The sequence below is a fragment of the Lepisosteus oculatus genome, chromosome 1 (assembly GCF_040954835.1).
Source record: "Lepisosteus oculatus isolate fLepOcu1 chromosome 1, fLepOcu1.hap2, whole genome shotgun sequence".
NCBI lineage: Eukaryota > Metazoa > Chordata > Actinopteri > Semionotiformes > Lepisosteidae > Lepisosteus > Lepisosteus oculatus.
Genome location: NC_090696.1, coordinates 34,395,038 through 34,421,510, shown reverse-complemented (window position 1 = coordinate 34,421,510; position 26,473 = coordinate 34,395,038). Strand labels below are relative to the sequence as shown.

The window sequence follows — 26,473 nt, the reverse complement described above, 5'->3', positions numbered from 1 at the left end:
TCAAATCCACAAATGTGAGATAAGTAGCCAATTTTGACAGTTAAAAGGGAACAAAAAAATGTTTTTAGAACATTAAAATTATTGCAGCTTAGGTGACAGAACTGTTACTTTTAGCTTTTAGTTTGCATCAAAAGTACATTATATTTGATGACACAGGAAGAACCCATTACACCTTCCAATGTTGGTTTGATTTCTTAGAAATCAGCATAAGAATGGTCCCACCCAGAAGATAAATGTGTACACTAGAAGCCTGTGATAAGAGACCACGTTTTGAGAAGGTTACTATTGACACCCACACTGCAGTCATCTCCTTCAGTCTAAAACATGAACAGTTAGAGATGTTGCCTCTGCCATTTCCTCATTTAGATTAGCTCTGAATGTAAATGGCCTCTGTCGATCCATTATGCTACCTCCTTCATAACCATTGTGACAATTATTCAGCATAACAGCCTTTCTGAAAGAATTCCTGAAAACAAATGAAAGTTCTTAGTTCTGTGGGTTCTTAGTTCTTTTACCATCTTAAACTGGTTTATTTCATTTCATTGACAGATAGGCCTTATGTAAACGTCATAACTTGAGCTATACATTTTTACTGCTCTAATTTTCATCCTTAAAAAATATCCCACATTGTCAAGCTCCTTGATATTGTACTCAAGAAAAGGCAGTCTATAAAAAACACTGATTTGTGAATGACTCAGTGTTAGAAATACAGGGCATGAACCAGCTGCTGGAATAATAGTTTTTAACTTACAGGACTAAAGGAGACTGTGGCCAACTCCCCCACTAAACAGCTCTCAAGGGCAAGACCATAAGACATTCAGGTTGACATAATAAACCACAAAAGATTTTATCTGAACATGAGCTACCCCCTTCCCCTACATTATGTAAAATTCTCTGCTATTTCAAGCCATTTACTTTAAATCATTTCTGCTCAGATGGAAATGTTCTCCTTCAGCCGAACCTCATTTTGAGATTCCAAAGTTTTGAACACAAACTAGAAGAGGCAATTCAATGATGAGCTGGACAGTGTCAGGAAACGCACTCCACCCAGTGTAGGTTTTCACTGCACCCCTCCCTATACCTGAAACGGCTTATTTTCCTGAATGCTCTCACGAGAGCAAAAAGGAAATCAAGGGTGTTAATTACACAAAATTATACGACAAAAGGCTTGAGAGCCTCAGTCTCCTGTTTGAGAAGCACACACAGGTGTATTGAGTAACTCTGCTTCAAGTGACACCTAGATTTATGGTAGTGCATTAGATTTCCAGTATAAACCACCTTTTGTCTGAAGAATACCCAAGACATGAGAGAGGGCTGGTATGGAAGACTGAGCGGCACTAAAGCCTAGTCCTGCTGCTAAGAGTGATCCAACAGCTGTCTTTTCATTTAAACCACTGACAGGAAACGTCTTAGGTTTAACAAAAATCATCCCTTATACTGTAAGACTTATTACATATTAATACAGTGGACAACTGCTTGCTCCTGTTATATGGTGTATTTAATTCTGTATGTAAAACAGAATTCAATATTCTTACAAAATGCTAACATTTTGGGAGAAATACATCTCAATCTGTAAAGAATGTTGACAGTTTTGCATTGTACAAAAAATGTCATTGGTGCCAAAAACTATAATAACTCTGTAAAACACCAATCTTAAATGTTTTAGATTTAATATACAGTATCACCACACAAACATGCCAAAATTGTCATTTAAAAATGCATTGGGGACACTTGAGGTCTATCTGATCCCAAAATACTTATTTACAAAGACACCAAATAAAATAAATAGGAATTTAGAGGAACAACAAGTTTTAACGAAGAGAAAATTTAGAGGTAAATGACCTTTTCAAGGCTACTGTAGTGTGCATTAACATTGAAATAATCATTATAACAATAATAATTGCTTACACTTATATAGCGCTTTTCTGGACACTCCACTCAAAGCGCTTTACAGGTAATGGGGACTCCCCTCCACCGCCACCACCAAATGACTAAGGTGCTCAAGGCTATTGGTTGTTTGGATCCCTGCTCCATCACTGAATAGAAGAGGTAAAAGCAGACTTCATAGAAAAAATCAGCACAGAGATTCAGAAAGTCAGCAGTAGAGACTGGGAAAATACTCTGGGTTCCTAGAAAAAAAAACTCAGCAGCTGCTTTCGCTAATCTGCCCCAGCCTCCCCCTCTCCCTTCTGCCATGTGTACTTCAATATGAACCGCACACCTGAGCTCTGAGCTGAAAAGCGTAGGTGTCTATAGCAACAGGTGCACAGTGCAACAGAAAAGGGATTAGGCACACAGACCTTTGAACAAGGTGTTAGGACACTGAATGCACCTTTCGTTCACTGTAAGGTCCCTTCTATGTCAAACTAGCAATGCAAAGCTTCATGTTTAATATACTGACAAACCCTAAATACAGACTGAGTTAAACATGATATATATTTTTTTGACTAAACTCAAACTACTGATCAAAGAAATTGCAGGAATATCTTATATACTGGTCAATACTTGGTAAGTTATGAAATACAAAATGTAAATAGTACTGCACCAAAAAATGCAGGAAAGATTTACAATTTTTACAATTTACAAAGCAAGCGGTATTAAGCCTGATTTTAGCAAAATGTCCTTTAAATTATAGTTTATAGAAAGACTTTGAAAATTACTTGAAACAGTCTCTTAAAGCATCAGTGAAAGCTCGAAGACCTTTAAAACAAGCTTGAAGAGACTTGTGATAGGTACTATTTAGCCAGACTTACTGATCTTTTCATAAAGATAAAGAATGTTTCTCTGTGTATGAAAATTACTCAGTCACTGCTTCAGGTTCCTTATCAATCTTTTAACTATAACACGCAATGCAACCCGAACCGTCAACTGAAGCCTACAGGGGAACGCATCAGACAGTTTTTTGCAGGCAAGAACAAAGGGGGTGATTTTTCAGTAGTAAACTGGGCTGCAGCTTTGGAATGTATATGCGCACTATCCTGCTTTACGTGCATTACTCTAGCGCAGTGGTTCTCAAACTACGGTACGCGTACCACTCATGGTATGTGGAGTACCACCAGGTGGTAAGCCATTTGATCCTGGAAATTTGTTGTGTAGTTGCACGAACTAGAGAGGTTGCTCCAGAAATGAATGGATGCATTGCGACATCCACCGCGAGACCTTTGCCATCAAGAAAATGCCTGACGATTTAAAATCTGTTAGACTCTGTTGTGAATTGTATCAAGGCTTGAAAAATGAATTCACATCTGCTTTGCTCGACTAAACAGGCTAACCCCTCTCACTGAAATGGTGCTTTTTTATTGTTAATTTTTAATTGTTGTTGTTCCTGTTATTTTTCTGTAAAGCGCTTTGAGAAATCACCTTTAAAGGCGCTATATCAAATTACGTTTATTTGAATATTTTTTATATGTGTATGTGAGTGTGTGTGTGCAGGCGCGCTCATGTTGGTCACTCAGAATTTCTGGGGGTCCGACGAGACGATGACTTGTAGGTGGTACTTGGATGCTTTGGTTTGATCACGAGTGGTACTTGGTCCAAAACGTTTGAGAACCACTGCTCTAGCGAGTGCACATGACAATACCTCCCCTCGGAAACCAAATTACTGCCTTTTCATATGAATGACTGGAAATATCAGCCCAGCTCACAAGCATGACAAACCAGCTCTCACCATCATATTGTTCTCCTTTCTCACCCTTGTGTTACTAAGAAAAGGGCCTGAAAAGGGCAGACCCCAGGCAAGAACCGATCACCTGAAAATGTTCCAGCCCTAGTAGACTGGGAGCAAGTGTTCCCAGTGCTCTACTGGCTGTTACCTTCCAATAAAATGGAGGAACAGGAAAGCCACTGAAGGGCAACGTGATTGGTGTCTTGGCTTTTTGTCCAACATCCACCCAATTTGGAATCGTCAATAGTGCATTTTTCGCCTCTCGGCTTGTGACTAAGAGCCCTGCAGCCCCACACGGGGCAGAACGAGAGTGTATGTGGACTTCTCCAGCACTCTCCCCCCTCCCCCCCTTGAATCCACTCATCTTTTAATGCACCACAGCCCCACACCAGCAAACTGGCGCTAACTGAAAAAATGGTGCGACCCTTGCCAACAGTACTGCAAGCAGGAGTTTGCAGGGGTCATTGTGTCAGATACCACTGCTGAAGAAATCCCAGTCACAGTTGGCTAGTGACCTAATCCAGTGTGAACTCGTGAGACCAAAACCATAGAGCTCAATGTGCGCTGGGGTGAATGCCTTTATAAGTTGAGCCACATGGGAGGCTAAACTTATTCCTTTACAACACAAATATAAGAGGAAAAATTGCAATTCTAAGTTTGGTATTGTCAAGACCGATACCCACAAAATAGTCACATTGAGCTATGATTTACAAGCAGGATAAGAATTTCATGGCAGGACAGTATCCCTACAAGAGCATGCTTATATAATCAACTTTAAAAGCCAATAAATGCACCAAAACTTCCCACACAACTCTACAAATCCATGTTCTAGAAACCAAGAACATACAAAAACATTCCAGGTCATTCCCCCCATCTTTAATTTCAGTCACATCTGCCTGATGTTCATCTCCCCTGATTCAAATAGTCTTGCACAAAGGAGGGGACCAGATTTTTCTACAAATTCCTAAAGGACATGATTGAGTTTCCCCTTTTCTAATGGTTGCAATAAAACGTCTGTGCCATTTACAATGGAGTCGGTTGCACCAGCTCTAAAACAATGCTCATTTGGGTAATGTCACACCAGCATTATGGTTTAATCACAGGAAAAACAAGTAAAAACAGCTCTTTATATTCCATGAAAATCTGTTTACACATGAAAAACTCTAAAAAAGCAGAACTAGATTGCTTTCTTAATGCTATGATAAATCACTTCCACTTAACTGCATTTAATCTTCATTTCCAAAATGTCTACAGTCAACTGAGAACTGTGCATATGCTCTCATGTTACTGATCATTAGGGCACAGCTAGTCTTTGGGGAAAGGGATAATGCACAGTTTTGTGAAATGAAAGTCAGCATTAAACAAGCCAAGGATAATAGTGAGAGTAAAGGCACATTAAGACGACAGTACTATAAAGTACGATAAAGGATAAAGACTCTCACCTCATGAGCATACAGTTAATAGCCTTAAAGGACCTCTCCATACCAAGTCTGATTTCTTCAGTTTCCAGGCTACAATTTCAGAAATCGTGGAGGTCATGACACTTCACAACAAGTGCAGCACAGGTGAAGAATTAGGACCTCACTAAGCAAAGAAAACCCTAAAGACAATGTATCTTTACACAATTCACTTTACAATTACCCTAACACTGTTTTGGAAGACTAAGGAAAATAGAGGTTTACGCCTGTTACTTACATAAGCCCGCACTAAAATTCAAAGTTAAGAAGATGCCACAAAATTTGATTTTCAACACCATGACAAATTTTAGCTACTTTAACGGCCTATTTTACCATTTTGTCTTAATTTGCAAGCATTTTGGAACTTCATGAAAGTAATTACCAAAGAAGGAGCCAAACTGTGGTGGTAAAACACTGCCCAAAAGTCAGACCTAGTGTGGTATATCACTTGGGGCAATGCGCCTCTCAAAGAGCTCATGGTACCAGTTCAATGGGAAAGCATTATCATACATCTTAAGACAACAGATTTTTCTCACTATAACTTAAGTATGTCTAAGATATTCCCTCACGTTTGTAAAAGAAAAATGAAAGGACAATGAGTACACATTAGGGGGTTGACTGCAACAAAGTTCTCAAAAGTTATCAAGCAAAATATTGAATAAGCAATGAATTGAGTACAGAATCAATGACATTTAAGTTATTCACAGCTAAAAACTCCGGTGGAGTGTTAAGCCAGCAGATTTGCAGTTAAGTAGAAACCAGTTAAGTAAAACATTCATAAAAGATGCACTATTGTTTAAATAAGAATCCACCCTATCAGTGACACTTGTTACACAACTGCAATCACACCATTTTCACACAGTGTGAAAAGATTCATCATCTCATGACCAGTGAAAATGAAGCCACAAGAAGTCTGGCTATCCCTGAATATTCCTTGCAAGATAAGGTTAGTATCAGCTTTGTCACAGACACAAAATTGCTGGTTGTAAAACCTTTATGTGCTTTCCAATACACAGAAGCAAAGGTCACTGATGGAAAACCTGTTTAAAGGTACATGAAGAAAATGTCTTTCAAACCAAGGAATGGAACAATCTTCTAAGGCACAAACAAACAACTTAATAAGCTGCTTAATTAGCCACAGGCACAGCTGTTTAACTCCAATTGCTTCCATTATTTCAATACTTTGTTCATGCAGGAAGGCCTTTCTTTCTCTGTGAAGACCAAACTGCTTTGCATATTAGAAGGGACCATTTGTGGTACTGCTGGAGCACCCACTTTACCCCATTACGGAAGTAAGCAAAAAAAGGTGTTTAATAGAAAGCATGCAATGAATTGCATGAAGCCAATTATGAGTCATACAATGCTCAGGACTCAGGCGGTGCTGCTTTGCACTACAAAAAAACAGACTCAAATAAGAATGCATTCAAGCTACCAAAGCCAAGAAAAGAAAAATTCAAAATGCAACACCAGGATTTCCACATGCTTCACAAAATTCCCTTTCTTAGTCTTTTTTTTAGCCTACTCTGGATTTACATCCCCACTACAATGCAAGCATTTCTAGAGCTCTAATTAGCAACGTTTCCCAGTGTAAACCTGGTTTAAGGCACTTTTTGCTAAAAATGATGAAGATCGACAGCGACGCACGGCTTTAAATTTTTAAACAAAGCACGGTTTCTCTAATTTTAATATTTTACTGAAAAACGTCAATTGAGAACTCTCATTTGCATTGATCTCGAGAACACCCATTTACTCAGCCGGGCATTTACTGGAACAATTCGAGGGAAGCGCTTTGCTCAATTGCACAACATCCCATCCCACCAAATACTCTCTAAGTTCAGAGTCCAAAGCAAAAACTACGAATTCTGCTGCCAATTCTTAGACTTAGTACAACCCTGGTGTACAAAGAATAAAAGTGGAGCATTATCTCCACCTCAGACAGTATGTTAGATACAGGCAACACGACAGCCAAGATGTGTGGCGCTGACAATGCAATAATACTGTAATTCCTTTTGGTATATGGATATAAACCACAATTCCTAAAGCTGGACTAGCAAAACATTTACTTCATTTTGATGTGTTATGACAGTAGTCTGCCATCACAGTAGTTTCAGGATATTTTCAGCTTACAGGACACGGATGTTTAATTTTAAAACAGCCCATGCAGCTTAAGTAGAAAACTCAAATCAGTTTTGCACAAGCATGTGATAGAAAGGGGTACAATTAACCTGAAGTTGGAAAACTAAAGGCAAGAGTAACCCCTCACACACTGCTCCATGGTAGCCTTTGATTTCAGAAACTGTACCCACAACTGGGCTGACACCTCCTTCCAGAAGATTCTGTTCCATGTCTATTACAATGACTCAAAGTACTGAACAAAGGTTCCTGAATTAATGAAAAAACTGCTACTAAGGACATTTAACTGATCTGTATGGTGAAGACAAATGGGAAACAGCCAGATCTAAATTATACAAAGAACATGAAAAACATTTGGCATGTAAAACTGAAGTTTACTATTAAACCTTTAACATAAAACACTAAAACTGTTTTACAATGCACCTACATTACAGAGTAGATTCTGTACCCATGACTTCTGCCGTTTTACACAAGTGAGAAAAGGTTTATGTAGAGCTTGATGTTTCACGTAAGTTTTGCAGGCTGAATCATTAGCCCACAAAAAAGATAAATGACTGCTGAAAAAAAGTAAGAACTGAACACATAAGGAAAGAAATTCACCACACGCAAGCAGAAGCCACTCTGTGGCTCCGTGTATTGCATCAAAAACTGCTTGTACAGGAAGAATGTTATTCATGTTGACAATTTCAGGCTCAAATGTGCAGTTGAGACTGAAAAGGCATTGTATAAAAGGCTAGGCTGACAGGAAATTCCCAAACATTTACAAACACCAGAAGTCCTGGATATCTAAATTGCTCTATTAATGGAAACTCTGGAAATATGTAATAGAGGAACTCAGTATGCTTCAACAGTATTTTATTACCCATTTCAAATGTTGAGTTGTTGCTTTCGTTTTTAGGTTTCCCAGTCATTTGAGCAAGTTTGGTCAAGGATAAATTGTATCTAGGTAGACTTGCTAAACCACAAAGCAAACCTGCTTTATCGAAGCATTTACTGCTTATTTTATAGTCACTTAATTTGCCAAACTCCCAATGCTTATTTCCACTGGGAAAGTTCTGCATTGCATTGTTTAGTAGCGGGATGTGACTCACAGACACTAGAAACTGAGGAGATGACAATCCCTAAGGAAGATGCAAATTGCAAGATCTCATATAAAGGCTACTTTTCCTACCAAGAGCTTCTCAAATGGAAATAAAAACAATATACATCTGCAATTTTACACAATGGTTTAAATTGAAGCATAACAGTATATCTAACAAAAACGTGTACACTTCCAATACTGACAATAAGATGTTTTCTTCAGTCAGGCCTAAATTCATATAGACACCTATAGACAGATCCCTCTGCACAAGAAGATATAAGAAATTACATAAGCCATTAGGTCTGAAAACCACAGATTTACTATGGAAGACCACAAGGACAAAACAAAAAATAAAAAATTATGTAATACAACACATAATTAGTAAGACTTCTTAGCAAACATTCTTGTGCATTTATGTCTATATGCTGCCCATCTAGATGGATGCCCTTACTTGGAATTCCAGTTAAAGTTTTACACTTGTGCTATTCACAATGGATGAATGGATGACTACTACTGAAGGCTTTTTTAGCTCCAAGGCCAAAAGAAAATACTTAAATACTACTTGTGTAATGTTGCATCAAACTATTTGGAAGCAATGTACTTGCAGTTTAACTCTACCCATAAAATGTCCTTAGGTACCACAGAAATGTGTCTTTAGAAATCATAGTGTACTGCTTATTCAACGGCGGTCAACACCTTTCACAGGAAACTGGCTTCTTTGTCCTCTGCTGAAAGCCGAGAAAGAGAAAAGCAATAAAGCAAAAACAAGTGACTAGGTCGTCCAGACCATAAACCAGTGCACGTTGCCAAAGTTACTAGAATCGAAACTAAACACTGGTTATCTTCTACGAGTCGTAAGGATGCCTTTGCTACATAATAGGTCTAAGATGTCAAAAAAAAATCCCCGGTTTACGCTGACCTTTGGAGGAGACAAAGCTCCCCCTGCAAAAATGTAATCTTAAAAAGCACCTTAGCAAGCACCCACCCAGACACCATCCTCCCCCTTTGAGAAACCTTGCCTCCAACAGTGGTTTCTCAAATGAATATCTAAAATGCTTTTAACTGCTTAAGATAAAAGTAGGCATATAGCTCAATGTAAGACAGTAGTAATGAATGTGTGTCACCACCACAATCTGCACAATACCTTGAGCTTGGGCATTGGTGGTGTGGAGTTCAGGTCAACTACCCTGGTGAATAATCTTAGCATTTTAGGCTTCTGGCAAAAATATTACAAAGGTAAACGTACTTGTGTAATATTGCCTATGGAGGTAAACAATATGTGGACAACCTATTGTTTCAGTCAGATAAGGAAAAACACATCATGCCTTTAATGGACTGCTTGCTGGCACTACAAGATTGATCAACATGACCAAACCTAAGTCACATTAATCCTTCTTCTCTAGCCTCCCTGTATTGAATCCCAGTGTCATATCAAAATGCTTCAAAATCTCCTCATCTACAAAGCACTAAAGCTTCCTACCCTGAAAACTCAAAAGTTTTGGAATGCTACCCAAAACCGAACGAGCTTCTGAACTGGTCTTCAAAAGCTGTTTGAAACCTTTCGAGCCAGTTTCCTAATTTAATACGGAAAAGTTTTTTGTATTCTAAAATGTATTTTCCATACTGTCAATTTGATTCTTAAAACGCAGACCTTTTCAAAAAGCCTTGAAGACAATAGCGTTCGACAAAATTAACTTCTAGGCCTGCCAATGGTTCTCTTATCTATTGCTGCATGCAAACTTCAGATTTAGTTTCTCCAACCTCATTGCCCAATAATTCTCACACAAAGGGAAAAAGCTTGCAAAAGCCTGAACACATTTCGTGGTCAAGGGCTTGTAAATTGTCAGGCAAAACACCTTCACTACAGTACAATCTGCATGCAACTGTCAGCACAGACTGTAAATGCATAACCAGCTGAAAGGCTCACCCTCCTCCATAATTAATTAAATCAAACTGCCTCACTGAAGTGACTGCTCTGCTTTTGCCAAAATCTAGTGATAGACTTCTAGAAACTATTAAAAGCCTTTCTTGCTGTAAATTATTCAGTAGAACTGCAAATAAAAGAGGCAGCTCAATTACATTCCATAGACTTCAGATAGTTCACCCTAGCATAAGATGCAGTGTGCTTCTTTTTATAGACACTGAAGTTGTCTGAAATCAGGTCAACATACAAAATCTTGCTTATATCTAAATTCCTCATAGCTCATGCCATAATGCATACCATCTCTGTGTGGACAAGTGCATAAAAAAGTAGTTCCCTCAGACCACCTACTAGGTGTGCACTGTACATGCATACCACTCTAGATAAACATTGACAGGGGTTTCCAAAACAGACCTCTATGATTCCCCCTTGGGACAGATGGGGTCCAAAGCTAAAAACTGAAAATACTTGTGAAAAGTGAAAAAGGAAGCCTAAATCAAGGCTTCTTCTGTGGTACCCTGTGACTCCCTACAAAAAAAGGGATTTAAAACATGTAGCTTTTGACTATCTCCCTTATATTAAGCTATCCACATTTTATGGCAACTGCTTATACAGTGCAACTACAGGACCAACTATTTCGTAGTCAACCTAATCTTGCTTCACAGAAAGTCCAACAATTTAAAATGAAGAGGTTTTGCTGATTTTTTCAAATTGCCCAATACTTTCTCTAAGCATTTTTATCAGATGCTCGGGTACTCTACAGTTAAATATTTTGGGATGTTTCCATGGGCACAACAGGGCGCGCTGTCACAGCCTTGATGAGTTACTGCAAAAGCTGAAACATCTTAAAACCAATGCTGAAGGAAAATGCGAAGCATCATTTCTGAACCCCTTCCACTGAGAAGACAAAGGAAGAGATCCTCCCACTGAACCACACAAGGTGATTCCATGTCCTCTGATTAAAAAAAAAAAGGCAGACACACAACCAGGAAAGATGGAATCTGAATTGCTAGCAATGCGAATCGGACACCAAGCACGGCGTGGCAGATAATGGGTAAAAGCCCAGTGGGAAATATAGATTTCAAAAGGGGTCGACCAGCTGTTCTCGAAAATTAGTGCAACTCAAGCTGTGATTACAGAATTGTGGTGGGTTTCTCCAGAGCGGGCGCTCACCACCCCAGCAGAACAGGGCCGAAATTTAATCTGCCTGCAGCTTATTAAAGGTTAAAAAAGATGACTTTCTTGTGGTGGGGGGGGTGAATGACACAGAACCGAGGGCAAACGCAACCATCTTACGATGACGAGTAATGGAGCTCGGAACGGCTCAGTGCAGAACTTAAACCACACAAGAAAAAAAAAACCTGCAAACGGAGTTCAAGCAGTAGCACTGGCCATCACGCCATACGCAGACGGAGCTCGCAATCTTCCCCTCACTTTGGCGACAGCATATCACACCACAGTACAAACCACCACTCAACACAGGAGGCTGCGTTTATCGCTGTCAATTTTGCTGTGATCAAAATGATTTGGCACAAAAACATGCACTGCAATAAACCTCCCCGCACCTCCAAAATTGCCTTTAGTGAAACATTTTAAAACCCTATATTCTAATACCCTTTTCCCAGAAACACTTTCTACACAAGGAAGCATTTATTAAGGGATTAATGGGGAACTAGCACAAATACCTAACAATCACTGCATCTTTAAAAGAGTAAAGGAGAATGTGCACACTTTCAATCCTTCTTGCATACCAAACTCGGATTTCCAAGTATCAGCATAATTGGTACTTGGATCCACAATTGAAGAGACTTAAGTCGACACATGCTGATAACCTGCAGGCACCCAACCCACTGAAAAACTAATGAAAGTGCCCTCCAAAAATGAAAAGGGGAAGAAAAATAGCAGTTTACTGTTGATATTGTACTTCATTTACAATGTTCACACCATTTAGAATGTCACCTTTCCGGACACAGCTGAAGGACCCTACAGTTCTTTCCTACTTGATGGAATAAATCCACAAATGTGATAAGCAGGTGGAGACCTCAAAGCAAGCTCATTGTGGAATTTATCCTCGGGCACAGGTCTGAAGAGTAAATGGTTGCCACTGCAGTTTTATTAGCAGAAAAAGCCCTTCAGTCTTTCAAGTAACAGCGCTCCTGCTATTTTTGGCCTGGTATTTTCACTGCACTGACACTGCATGAAGGACAGTGCAATTAGTGCACCTCTTCCTTCCCTGCACAGCATGTCTTAACGAGAGGAAAGCACAGGCAATTTGTTAATGCATGTACTTGCACCAGGATGAATTTAATTAGCCGTTTTTATATACGCTCCAAACCATTTTAACTGGAGCGATAATTATGTAATAAAACAGCTACTGGTTGACATGAAGAAGGCACTGCATGTTATAAGCTGAAAAAAACCTGCTGGGAGTCTTATAAATTGGATGTAAAATATTAAAGTGCACAAACTCTCTAGTAAGCAACATTCTAAAAACATTAAAAAGAAATTACTTGTCATGACAAATATCAATAGGACCCTGACTTAAGGCAAGCTACAGAGTAAAGGCAGTCTAGCAGAAACTCCCATGAGCACAGTTAACATCTCTGCCTTGTTTCCATCTATGGAGACAAATTTGAAAACGCAACAGGAAATTGAAAACTTCATTTCTGAAAGGTGGTGCTACTAGTTGAAACACTCGGGTACTTACTGACTCATGAAACCAGTGTTTGTCTGCTATTAAAAAGTAACTAACACCATTTACCTCACTTTTAGAAAAAGGTTTCAGGCATGCAATTATGGGCTATAATGCTAACTACAAATAATTCATTATGGTTCTACCAGCAGTACAATACTCACCCCCCAAAAAAATGAAAAATCCTTACATTCAACATTAACAAATACTACAGAACAGCACCTCCAATACATACATCACCTTCCTTGATAAGCATGTGGATTGCAGCTAATGCCAAGTACCAACAGTGACAAAGTGACAGAAAACGGTAGGTCCATAAGCAATGCTACAATTATAGCAGCCTTGATTTAAAGTCTCTGCATACGTCCTTAGCAGTCTATGAAGGAATGTACTCATGGTTAAAAGTTTTTCTACAAGCTTGGGGGAGAAAGGCACACAAGACCAGATCAAGGGATTCCCCCTTCTCCACAGTCTCTCCCTCTTCTAAGTCAAGCTCTTGAAGGCAAACAGCACAGTAAAACTTTTCAGAAACAAAGCTACATTCCCACAGTCATTCTTTGATTCCTCCTGACAATAAGAATAGTGCACCTCTTCCTTCCCTGCACAGCATGTCTTAACGAGAGGAAAGCACAGGCAATTTGTTAATGCATTTCTTGTGAAACATGCAGCCAAAATGCCTTCCGTAACCACAGAATAAGTGCAATGGATGTTTACATACCACTAATAAACTCTACAAGTTTTCATAGGCAATTACAGCCCATAATATCAGCATCCTGCATTTTAAACAAAGCAATTCAATAATTTGGTGCAAAATATTCATAACTTCTTTACTGAACAATTCAGGCAAAAAGGATATTGAAAAGAAGTAGCCAATGTAAAATTAGTTCACTTAAATATGGTAAGATTAAGACAAAGTTAACAGGCAATATCTTTTACAAAAGGTTAACAGACAATGAATGCACCTCCGCTGATTTAAGGATGAGGTCAAACCACTGATCCATCAAAATTTTATTCTAATCACTATTGACAGAAACTGCACAGACGAATAGTATAAGCTTTTATAAACTAAGCTGGATTTAAAACTGTTCTAATGCAAACCCCAGCCTGCCAGTGATATATAGTATGTCAACTTATACAGTTTACAACCAAAAACTTGTTAAACCACAAAACGAAAATGATCTTTTTGCTAGTAAATCATGCAATCTACCATTGTGTATGACAATTTCTAAAACATGAAGTCATTTGTCTTCATGGGAGTCTTTGGGACTTCCAGCTTTTAAATAACAGCAAAGTAATTTGCTATTTGTTTTTTACAGAAACGTTTTTTTTTTAAACCTGAACATGTCAGAACAGAATCTGTATTCTATTTTCATAGGATTATTATTTTTTTTTGCTCTAGTTTGTCCACAAAACCTTGCATTATATAATACAGATTGAGCATCTCTTGCAGAAGCCCGCTTCAAAGCAGTTTAGTTTTGGTACTTCTGACATGAAACTGTCGTTTTTAGAATTTTTTTATTTTGAGGTAAAAATTATTCCTTACTGCTCTTGGTAGTCAAAAAACGAACGGAAAGCCATTTGGCTTAAGGGAGGGCATGTATGCTTAAATGTTATGGGTATGTTGACATCTTGGATAACCGCTCAACCCCCACTGCAAACGCCCGCCCCTGACCTTACCCGAGTCATCTTGAGGAAATCCAGCGAGGGCCGGCTCCATCGCACGTCCTCCTCGCGCCGGCGCTTCAGACCGCTCTTCCGCTCGTGCAGCACGCAGGGCTGGGAGCGGCAGCGCAGGAGGCCCTGCCGGCGGCTCAGCTCCGGGGTGGAGGTGGGCGTGCTGCTGGCCGAAGGCAGGAGGGTCCCGGCGTCGGTGATGTGCTCCTGAGAGAGCGAGAGGCGCCGCCGCGGGTGGTAGTCGTAAGGCCCGCCCGAGTGCCAGGGGACGCCCGAGGAGGCCGTGCTGCCCTCGCTGCTGTCCACAAAGCCGCTGCTGGCGGAGGAGGGCCGGGGCACGGGCGAGGTGCTGAAGCTGCCGCTGCTGGCGACGCTGAAGGCGCTGTTGTTCAGGGACAGGACGTGCTGCTTGCTGCTGCCGCCAGCGGAGGAGGAGGAGGAGGACGAAGTGGACAAGGAAGGCTGGGGCAGGCTGACGCTGGGGCTGCGCGGCAGGGTGGCGCCGCCGTGGCTGTTGCAGCGCTGCAGGGTGGCGCTGCCCCCGCTGTTGCAGCGCCTCTTGGAGACGGGAGTCCAAACTTTGGAGCCGCTGCCCGGCTTCCACGGCGATCTGCAGCGGGCCAGCTCATCCGGCTCGGACAGGGAGCGACAGTGGCGCTTGGTGGGCGGCGCCAGCGGCGGCCCACAGTTCTCGTTCAGGTTCAGTTCGCTGATCCAGCCTGGCAGCACGGAGGGGCTGATGCCACAGCCGCTGCCGGGCCTGCTGCCCCCCGAGGAGCTGCCGCTGGTTCGCAGGCCTGTGACGTCCCGCTGCCACTGCAGTCCAACACTGTCAGGGGCACCGCGGCTGAAGGGGCACAAAGGGAAATAGAAAGGTGCATTCTTGGTCGCTTCTGTTCGGATAGGGCAGGCCCTGCTTATCACTCTCCATGGGCTCTCTTCTGTCAAAGAAGGAAAGAAAGAAAACGGGCGTTAGCTTCAACTGCTGACTGTTCCATATTCAGAACTGACAAAGAAATTACGTCATTGGTAATATTTTATTCCAGTTGATTAAAATGCTTGGCTTCACAGCATGGTCTTTATCTAGTCAAGGACTTTTACGTGCCTCTTCAGCCCGGCAGAACAATGAAAGCAAATCCTTATCGAAAACATTCAAAGGCAACCTGGTAAAACCTTTTTTCCTACCTTAATTACCCCAACCTTACACATTAACAGGTACTTTTAGGCAAGATCCTAAAAAATAAGGAACGGATGAGCTAAAAATAGGGCGAATTGGCTGTGCTTTTGTTTTACAAAAATTCAAAGTAACAGGGTAAGGATACAGGGGCCCCATAAACTCCATTTAGAAAATCACCTAATTTGAGAAAATAGTTTTAAAAAACCTTTATTGCTAAAACAGATGAGGAAGAAAAAAAAAGATCAAACCTACTGCTTGAAAGAACAAAGGTTAAGAAAATGCATAAAATTCAAATACCCAAGGAACACTATTCATTTTCAAAATGTACACAAATGTTATAAAATAAGCCTGAATCTAAATCGTTCCATATTTACAGCCTGTAAATTGTGTACTCCAAACCCCAATATGGAAAAAAGCATGAAAGAAAATGCATGACATCAAGGCAAAATTATAATCAGTTAATGCTTTACATGCAAGAACAGATGGCCAAAAGAACATTCTTCCCAAATCGCCTGGAAGACATCACTCACTAGACAACACACCCTTTCCCTTACTAGTCAGCTTGACAGTGCACATCTCAAACTTACCATGGATTTCGTAAGGAAACAGGCTGCCACTTTGGTTCAGCTTTTCAGAGGAGTGCTGAAATTAACCAAGGAGAAAAGTTTCAGCGTGACATGAAAGCTTACTGGGAAGAGAACTGCACTCCAGCTCACTGTGCAATCTTCAAGCTGTGCACAGGAAAGTGTGGATTCCGAGTCCGAAATTAAGCTTCTACATCCACGTTGCAAAATAAAAACTCAAGGAGTGTGAAACCCATTCATGACAGGTATGCAATTAAGAGAACTTCCATAGCTGTGTTTAAGGTCAACAAATATTACACAAACTCAGCAATATCCTAAATAAATGATTTATAAAACCTTTAATGTGTGATGTGTGAACATATCCAAATGCTTTCAGATTTTCCTATATAACACACAAGTTTGTGGGTGGCACAATTTTATCACTGTAAAGACTTCTACTTCTAACTCATATAACATGTTTTCTTAGAATCTAGTATAGCACCCCTTATTCAAATTACACACAACCAACCAAATGAAATCAGGACCCCAAAAATGTGCCTTTTCACAAGTTGTGAAACTCAAAACTTCAGTCTCTTTAAACTAAAGACAGCTGTTCTGCAAATCACTGACTACTATTAAGTGCAAAAACTGAAACTTCTGGGTAACATAAGAGCATTCAAATTAAACACATTCTCCAGGCTACAAAATGAATTCTCAAAGTTGGTTTAAAGCAAGACATTTGCCAAGGGATACCAAAATTAAAAGATGCTAGCATTCATAGCCTGAGGTAAAAATTCGGAAACCTCCCCAGTTCCAATTTGGAATGTAAAAAAAAAATTCTGCTAAATTAAAAAAATTACAAGAAATGTGAAGCCTATGACACATTAAGGTGCAGATGTACTGCAGGCATTAATAATATGGAACAAGCTACCTTTCCAGGTTGTTAAAGCTGATGTTCAAGAAAAGGCTTAATGAGATCCTCAGAAGAAATACTAGCAACCAATGAGTTACTTGGGCCAAAGTGTCTTTACCCTCTAAAAAATTAGACTTTAATACCCCTAGAAGTGCTAGAGTCCTAAAAAACAGCTGCAGAATCAACATGGAATTGGAGTTGTTCTAATTCAGGGTAACAAAATTAGGCCTATATGCCTATGCCTCCCATTTCAACATTAATCATGTTTCCTATACAATCAGAAAAGATATCAAACACCATCTATTTAATTTTTATTTATTACTATTATTTTATTTATTTTTATTACATCTAAAATGTAATAACTAAGAAGAGGTTTTCCCCCCAATCATCTGCTAAAAACCTGAGATCATGTCAACAATGATTTTGGAAACATTTTTTAACGTGCAAGCCAAGAGATAGTATTGTTCAGAGGTTTCCTCTCCACGGATATCTGGGTGCAGTTCTGTGTAAACATCCTTAATCAAATGAGTATTTAGGTTAGCAATGCAGCCAGCAGATGCTGGATACAAAACCTTGAACTCTGTAGTTCGCCGCGGAAGGCAGCTGACAGGGTGCATAGCCGGAATCCCAGTATCACGTGTGTGTGGGACTTAACACGAGGAACAGAACCACAGACAACCCAAAAGATTTGTTCTGGTTCACAGGAAAAGGGCAACATGGAGACAAAGCAACGGGATTTCAGAGTTTCACAACAGCTGAAGGGGATGCCAGCAAATGAAGGTTCACTTGCACTACTTAATTTAAAGGTTCACTGCATGGCAAAGTTAAAGGAGACTGCACCCCTCAGCAGAAACTTTTTAGAAAATACGGCGTAAGGACACAATTTACTTACACCGAAAATGTAAGCATGCCCTAGTTTATGAGTGACATTAAATTTAGCAGATTAGCTGTTCAGGACTTCCACCTTTTAATTCTGCTCAATACTAAGTTGGTCTCAGTAGATAAAATGCACAATCAAGCAGAATTAAAAACGTCTACTCAAGAGCTGAAACAGGAACAATTCACAAGAGGCTCATAAAATACAAAACTTACAACTGATTGACCGCATGACTAATTTGAAGGAGCTCCTTTTCTGTAACCAGAAGTCATTTATACAGCCTTCCAGCCAAGCACACATGGGTAGAAACCAGCACTGACCAACCATACTAAAAACTGTTCCCCTTTTGCATTTCAAAACAGAAGTCCCATCTGTACGACACTTCTCAAGCTTTATTCAGTCAATCTGAGGTCTAACCAAGGAAGTATTTTCAGTTTCCACGAAAGAAACTACGCATCTTGAAAGAATAGGTTTAAAAAAAGCAACCAAAGTGCATTTGGAAATGATTGCAGAGAATAAATTATTTTGCGCACCACGTTCAACCCAAAAGCACTAACTACTGTGAAGAGCAACAATATACCAATCTCCTGCAGAGTTTGGGGGTTCTTCTGTATCAATCATAATTATGAAAGAATACATTAGTGTACATTAGGTTTTGAGAAAATGGATATACAGTGACCTTGAGACACCACTAGACGTGAATAAATATCCTCAACCGGATTGCCTCTGTGAGGCTGCAGGTACATGAAACCACATGCGTCGCTTAGTAAAAGTCATCACCTGTGGTGTCCTGCTGCTGAGGGGGGAGGCGGACAGTGATGCTGACACTGACCTCCTCTCTGCCACCTCTGCTTTCTCTCATTACACCTGCTCCTCTAAGCAAGGCATCGGAATTCACACAGTTCTGGCTTTCTGTGCCCACGCAAAACACAAACCCAGGCCTTACAGCTCAGCGCCATGAAATACTGAAACGTACTGTTTAGCCACAGCTTTGTAAAATGAGCAGGCTTGATAAGATGTAGCACGTAGGCCACGTGAGCAGATTCATATAATTTAATCAGGATTTAAATGTAAATGAAACATTATCCGTGACAGCAGTGAAAACACTTTCCTATGTCCTGTGTTCAATCCTTGCAGGACGGCATGGGCACTTCACTGACCTAACTGGAGCTCGAATAAGACACAGGGAATCGGTATGACTTGCTCTGTTGATCCCTACTAGGGTTTGGGGTTGACGTTTCCACAGCACTGTGTTTTATAAAATCTAGCTGGAGTTGAGCATTGGAACGGTTTGGTGCAATAACCTTTCTCCTATCGCGTCCTTTTCACAATTCCTGTATCTCCCTTTCAGCAGCCTGTCCTCATCTGAGAGAGCTCTTAAATGATACATCCACCATGGCTGGAAGAGATGTATAGGAGACCTTCATGATCAATGTCACATACAAGTGACGTTGTATGTCATTTACACTTACATTTTCACTGATGCACAAAACTCCACGTTGTTTTACATTCCCCCTCCTCATTCCCCTGATTGTGGTACTCCGACACGGAGCTCAATTGTAAAATTTACATTGTTTTCAGCACTAGACATCAAAACAAACTGCTGCACAATTATCACACGGATAACACTGACAGACCCAAAGTATCCTCATGCTTTGGAAATTGCTTGCTTCTGTCTTGTAAATGACAACAGCCGTTCCAAAGGCAAGCAGAGAGCAGAGAACAGGGAAATGTCTTTGGATATCGGTGAAAAACACTTTACATTGGTTCCTGCCAATTAATGGACTTGCTGATGCTGCACTGCACTTTTTACAAACCTTACTCTTGTATGTAAGAAGATTAGTGAGTTTCAAAGGTGTAAATGGTAACAGCAGTCCAAATACAACACTAATAAATGTCACAAAATAAATCTGTTAGAAGGGAGTCAAGTTCAATGACTTCTAACAAGAAAAAAACTTCTAGCATCGCAGTCCAGTTATGAAACAGAGTAATACTTTTATTTCGTGTTTTATACACGTTTTAAGAATATCTTGTTCTACAGTACTGTATTTAGGTGAAACTTCCACAAGTTAACAAAAGGCATCATTTAGCAACCACATTCATTGATTGATGAGACGTAAAACCGAGGTCCTGACTCTCTGTGGTCATTAAAAATCCCAGGGCGTTTCTCGAAAAGAGTAGGGGTGTAACCCCGGTGTCCTGGCCCATTGGCCCTTACCAATCATGGCCTCCTAATAATCCCCATCTATGAATTGGCTACATTACTCTGCTGTCCTCCCCACTGATAGCTGATGTGTGGTGAGCGTTCTGGCGCTGCACATTGGTGGTGGTGGAGGGGAGTCCCCATTACCTGTGAAGCGCTTTGAGTGGAGTGTCCAGAAAAGTGCTATATAAGTGTAAGCAATTATTATTATTATTATTATTATTATTAAAGGACAAACGTCTTGCATATACCAAGTCCTCAGGTACAGTAAAGCCAACATTTACACACCAATACAGTTAATTAGCAATACTTATCACAATTAAACCAATTATACTCTTGTATCATGGCAAGAACCGCTGAAAAAAATAAACTCTTATTAAATTCTATCATCAAGTTAAGGTACCACAATTTCCCCTCAACTACACTTGAGACTAACAAAAGATCCTAATTGTAGGGTTATTTCACCATTTAAAATGTCCTTCACTGAGGTGGGGGATCTTTCCTACAGTATATACCTGATGTGGTTACCAGCTGCAAGCAGAAAATCTCGTAAACAACCCTTTATTCCTCTACTTCACCAAGTAACTCTGAAATCAGTCTTGGCATTCTTGTGCAATTTACAATGTTTTGACTCTAGCTTGTTTTGAGCTCAGGCTGATTCATGTTCCAGCACTGGCACGGAGATGAAATCCTTACTGCTCGTTTTTTTCCCAATTAGATTAAATCATAAAATTAAATCATAGAACCAAGAATTTGTAAAAATTGGGTCTATATTGGCCCATAATTGCTGGTGTACAGTTGGCTCAGTTTAATATGCCTTCTTATGGACAGGTACTACATTAGAACTTCCCCAGCCCGTACACACTATTGACTCCTTGGCAACCGTTGGAAAAGGTGTATCTGTAATGTACAACATCTAATTTCCACTGGGTCCTGAAGAAACATCTGCCCATTCTATAATATTTGATAAAAAATTTTGCCTTTCCACTGCCTGAGACCAACATGTCTTCCTAAGTGAAAAACATATCCGCTATTTCCCTTTCGCTGTCTAGAGGTTTATGTTTTTCCTGCAGTAGTACAAAAAGAACTGATTTTATCCTCGATTGCAATATTTATTGCAATTCTTTGGCTTTTCTACCCCTTTAACCCATGTTTGTGATTCATTGTTCCCCTTGTCTGTGCAATGTTGTTGGGAGCGCCTTTCATTTCACAGTTAATGTCGTGGAAACTTGTCAAAACTCTTAAGGCCACAGCTGGAGCACCCTGCTACAGCATTCCACAGCCCCCCCGACAAAAACATTCCATACCCCTTCCTCCCCCACTCCCCCCAGCCCATTCGGGGTCCTCTGGTCCTCTTTTCCTAAAGAAGGGTAGCAGGTTTGCCCACTTTTATTGCCCTGGGGGGTGGGGTGGGGGAGATGTTAATAAATGAAACTCGAAGCAAAAAGGACTCGAATGAACAGTCTGACATTTCTTGATGTCCAAAAAGTACGGTAAATTGCTTCACAAGTCAAACTGTCTGAAATTGGTAGGAGAGAACAGCAGAGAAGGAACTTCGATTGAAATATACAAAACATCAACCGAACTCTTCGCACGTAGTCGTACCAAATGAAGGGCTTTGCCTGTATCTCATGCTTTGGGGGATAATGGGAACCTCTCTGCATTTCTGTTACCGATATGATCTCTACATATCGAGGGTAGGCTCTGTTTTAATTCAGATGCTGGCAAAGGAAGGGTGCACTGGGTCACAAAAAGGTCAGATGGGAGTTGGGGGGATAATCCAATTTTTCTGATGACTTCTCAAACAAACCCTAGTGCCCTGCATTCTTTCCAAACTCAGCAGAATGTTCGCTCAAGCATCAGACTGCAGACATTTGAAATCTTATAAAAGGAGCATAGCAGCAAAAAAAAACAGTCAGGAATCCAGAGGATAACTGGGCTCCCTTGAGAAGTTACAAGAAAGTCTGGCACACAATTCCTCTTTCCCCAGATACTGCCCCACTGAGATAAATGCAGGGCATATTTCTCACCTCCACACCTCTGTATAAGAATTACTTCTATATAGTGCAATGACACAGCAAAGCGTTTGTGATGTTGATGTTTCTTATGCCCTTCATGATCAACTGACAATTACTAATGCAAATAAACGGCTGTCTCAGTAAAGGGGTTATTAAAAGCTTTGTTCAGAAACAGACTACATTTCAAATTATAGCAAAGACGCGGAAGTTCTACTAATTTTAGAAGTTGCACTAAAAAAGAATGAAAAGAATCCGGCTCTCTATATCCAAAAAAGGACTTGGGCTTTATAACAAATCTTGCCTCTAAACACATGGCTTATGTGCTCTTCCCTCATTTCAGAGAGAACATCCTTTATTCTACAGATAAACTGAAGCGAATTCCACCACCAGTAAGATCTGTGCAAAACCATTTTAAAACATACTGTTAAAGTGAGTTCAGATCTAAATCCAGTTTGCTCTTTTATAAGAACTTGAGAGGAATATTGAAAATGGGCAAGTGGACTCTAGTTTGAAAAAGTAGGGTAATGCCACATTAGGTAACTTGCTGCCTCTATAAAGTCCCTGTGCTATATTAAACAAAGGACTTCACCGCAAATACTCCCCACCTTCCTGGGTATAAAGCGAAACTCCCTGCAGATGCTAAAAATAAGCCCGAGGTTGAGCTGCTGTCTGAAGGAGGACCTCATTCGTGGGCCCCCTTACGTGCGATGCTGAAGGGTGGTAAGCACGTAGCCACCTCATCTGGCTGAGGGAAATAAACATTAAAGCCGTTATCTACTCAAACAGGACAAATACCACCAAGTGATTAAGCAGCCCCTCCCAGGACTGCACAAGGCTCCTAAGTCCTCTACTGTACGCAAACCAAACTTACGCCACACACACTGCACTTTCCATTTACTCATCACTCGGCTGCATATTAACTGTCACACTTCAGACAACTTTTACTGGCCTTTAATGTACCAAAATAATCCTCTCTCATCACTCATGGACTGCGAGGGTGGGGGGCGGGCAATTCCTCACAATATTAATTTTAACATAAAAATGCAGATGTGGGAGTCTGGGACAAGCTACCCATCTATGCTGCTGAAGCCTGTACTCTGGATTCTTTCGAGAAACAGCTGGATTATTAGCTCCTAACTCCCACATGGCTAGACGGGCAAAATGGCCTCTTCTCCTTTGTAACCCTTTCTGTGTTCTTAAACGCCTTTGTGTTCCACCATGTCTGACTTACATCTGTGACTCTGGTTCTTCTGTAGTTTCAGATTACCCTGAAGGCAGCGGCCTCCATAAAGAATGAGGCAGGCCTGAATATTCAACCACATTCACAAAAGTGCCTTCACTTGCACTTAAACAAGAACTGCAACTTAAGTTTTAATACATTGCTTTATCACTATAAATAAAAAATCAGAAACACCCTCACTGATTATTCACGGACTCTCCAGCTTTAATCGGGCCTAGTTGCTTCACTTTCCAGTCAGCCTAAGACTACACTATCCCTTAAAGACTGGGGAACAAAAATCCAATACCATAGCACACACTACACAAGCTTTACGTTAAAGATTCTTTCTGAAAAAATACCCAGCCAAATTTCCAGAATTAAATGAACATAAAAGTAATTCGAATTCAGCTGCCTCCAAAAAACATTCACAGCCAGATGCTGCAAACGATTTTATGTAGCACAACACGTTTGTTTTTGTACGCACTAAAAAAAGCTCATAACTACCGATTTTGTCCAATCTGTTACCAGCTACGTTACCTGCTGCAGTACACCTGTCCAATACTGGAAAATATGACCGTTAACAATAAAGAGAAATTATCCTTATCACAAATACTGAACTACTGTTACTATATAGGAACGCTAAGCAAATGGACAAAAACTGCCAGGGAGCTTCATGCGTGTGTGCAGTAAGGGACCATGAGTGCCGTGTGTTGTTTGTTTTACTGAGGGTGGTATGTTTTCACACTTCCTCCCATGCCCACGACTTTGAAGATAAAAAAACCAAACGATAACTGAAGTTACAAAATTGTGACAAGAACATTTATGTGACTTCAAGGCCCTATGTGCGACCCGGCACTTAATATCAATAAACACACGGCATGGACATTCCCTTACTGTGGACATGCAGGAAGCTGAAGCCTTGCCGTGTTTATCCATTTACCTTGTATTCCTAAATAGTACCGGCAGCTCAGTGTGTTGGATGGAAGATATATTTCCTTGTAAAAGACTGAGCAGGATTGCAAAGGTAGCCAGCAAAAGTGTTGCACAACAACTACAGCTTTCAGACATCCACATCAAGCAAATAGTGCACTAGATCAATATAACCATTGACTGTCGTGACCACCCCTAGCACAGTTAATTTGACCTCCTTCCATCTGGAACTTGAATCAGAATGCCTAGATTCCAGAGCAATAGAACTAAGTCATCTTTTATTCCCACAGCTATTTACCTGCTCAGTGTGGACCGCTGACTGCATATTTTACCTTATTTACACATTTTTCTTCTCTCACCCTACATGTATGTCTCATTTGTTAAAGGGTTCACGTTTTGTTAAATGGATCGTGTAATGTGTTGGAGCTCTTACCTGCCTGCAAAGCAAAATTCCCCACCTGGGATATAGTTAAGTAACAGAGCCGTAAGAACTGGGCGCACTGCTGTAAAGGAGAATTTTCATTAATCCTCAATAGTGAGAAAACGTAGGCACTGCTGAAATGGGAGCTTCCCTCATGACTAATGAGTGTTGTCCAGATAGGGCAGGCCCAGGGACTTAAACTGTAAAAAAAACTATGCACTGCATCTCCTTTGCCCCTCTATGGAGTTGCATCACAGATGTACAAGGCTCACTTTTTTCCTATCCGGATGTGCGCCTTTTGTTCACTTTTTAACACAACAGACCGAGATGTGAGAAATCCTTTACCGCCTAACCCGAGCCCAGCTGCCACCCAATACCCTCAAGACATCCCTGTAAAACTGGGATTCGAGGTGTTGAACCACCGCTGCGGTTTAGTTCGCCATATTCCGAGCAGGCCACACTGTGCATGCTAAGTGGATTTCAAAACAGCTTAAAGTGCTCTTCATGAAACCTATTAAAAAGGTTCAATGCTTTCATTTTCAAAAAAGCAGCCCGCTGCACAGTCTACCTTCACAACTAAAGAAAAAAAGAACCCTTAACCTATTGTACACAGCGCCTAGACTGCACAGTATCTAGGTTACAGAACACTTACATTGCTGAAGTATTAAGTGATTCCAGATGGCAAGTTTAAATAGAGCAGGACTTGTTTAAGGGATGCAGCCTGGCTTGAGCAATTACTGAGGTCTTACATGGAAGGCTACCTTTCGAAATGTTCGAAAGTCATTCATTTTATACACGCAGAAGTGGTATGAAAAGTGACAGGAACAGGTTTTGGGTTACTTACCAGATTAATGCTGTATGCCTTACATGGAAGATCGTTCAAGCTCTGGTTCTGCAGCTTCTCAGTTATTAGTGTTACCATTGTAGTCGTCCCTTTGTCGCCGCTCACACCAACAAGCATTGGAGCTGCCTCGTAAGGTGGATCACTACACTGTACCGACCATTGCTGAAATCCTGCTGCCGTGCTGCAAGCTCACTTTCTTAATATTCCCATTAGACACGCTGGAACTGCAGGTCAGCAATGCCTCTCTGCCCGGAACGTCTTTAACTGTGCATCTCTATAATCCTGGAAAAGAAAACGAAAATTAATTGCTTGTGCACGTGTGCTTGTGCAGCTAAACCGCACTAACTTCACTTTTCTGTTCCATCAAATGAAATAACAGGTCCACACCCTTACTGGAAACGGCCAGACCAAACTTAACCTGAAACTACAGGACAATGCAAGCATGCGTTATAGTTAAGAAAACTGGTCAATTCAAAGGTTTCGACTTAGTTTACAAATCCTATCTAGAACAACTATGCAAATTGAAACTTTTGTTTAGCTAACCCTAAACTATGCTGACCAATGATCATTTGGTAAGCTACCAGAACTCTGAGGTTTAACTTTGCAGACACATCTTCACTATGGTAAAATGGGTCAAAGGACAATAGGATCATTCATCTGAGAAATTCAGAAGAACAGACCCTCAA

General features: G+C 40.6%; 1 protein-coding gene across 4 annotated transcripts in view; it reads right to left on the bottom strand.

Annotated features, from left to right (window-relative positions):
- The window catches only part of LOC102685042 (protein FAM53A), a 44,909-nt gene that overhangs the window by 11,343 nt on the left and 7,093 nt on the right, over nucleotides 1-26,473 (bottom strand). For all 4 annotated transcript variants that reach the window (XM_015344964.2, XM_015344966.2, XM_015344965.2 and 1 more), the window contains exons 2-4: nucleotides 25,788-26,069; nucleotides 16,387-16,441; nucleotides 14,626-15,563 (exon numbers count right to left, since the gene is read on the bottom strand). In XM_015344964.2, the coding sequence (XP_015200450.1) occupies nucleotides 14,626-15,563; nucleotides 16,387-16,441; nucleotides 25,788-25,904 (1,110 nt within the window). In that variant the 5' untranslated portion in view covers nucleotides 25,905-26,069. The remainder of the gene's footprint in view (nucleotides 1-14,625; nucleotides 15,564-16,386; nucleotides 16,442-25,787; nucleotides 26,070-26,473) is intronic.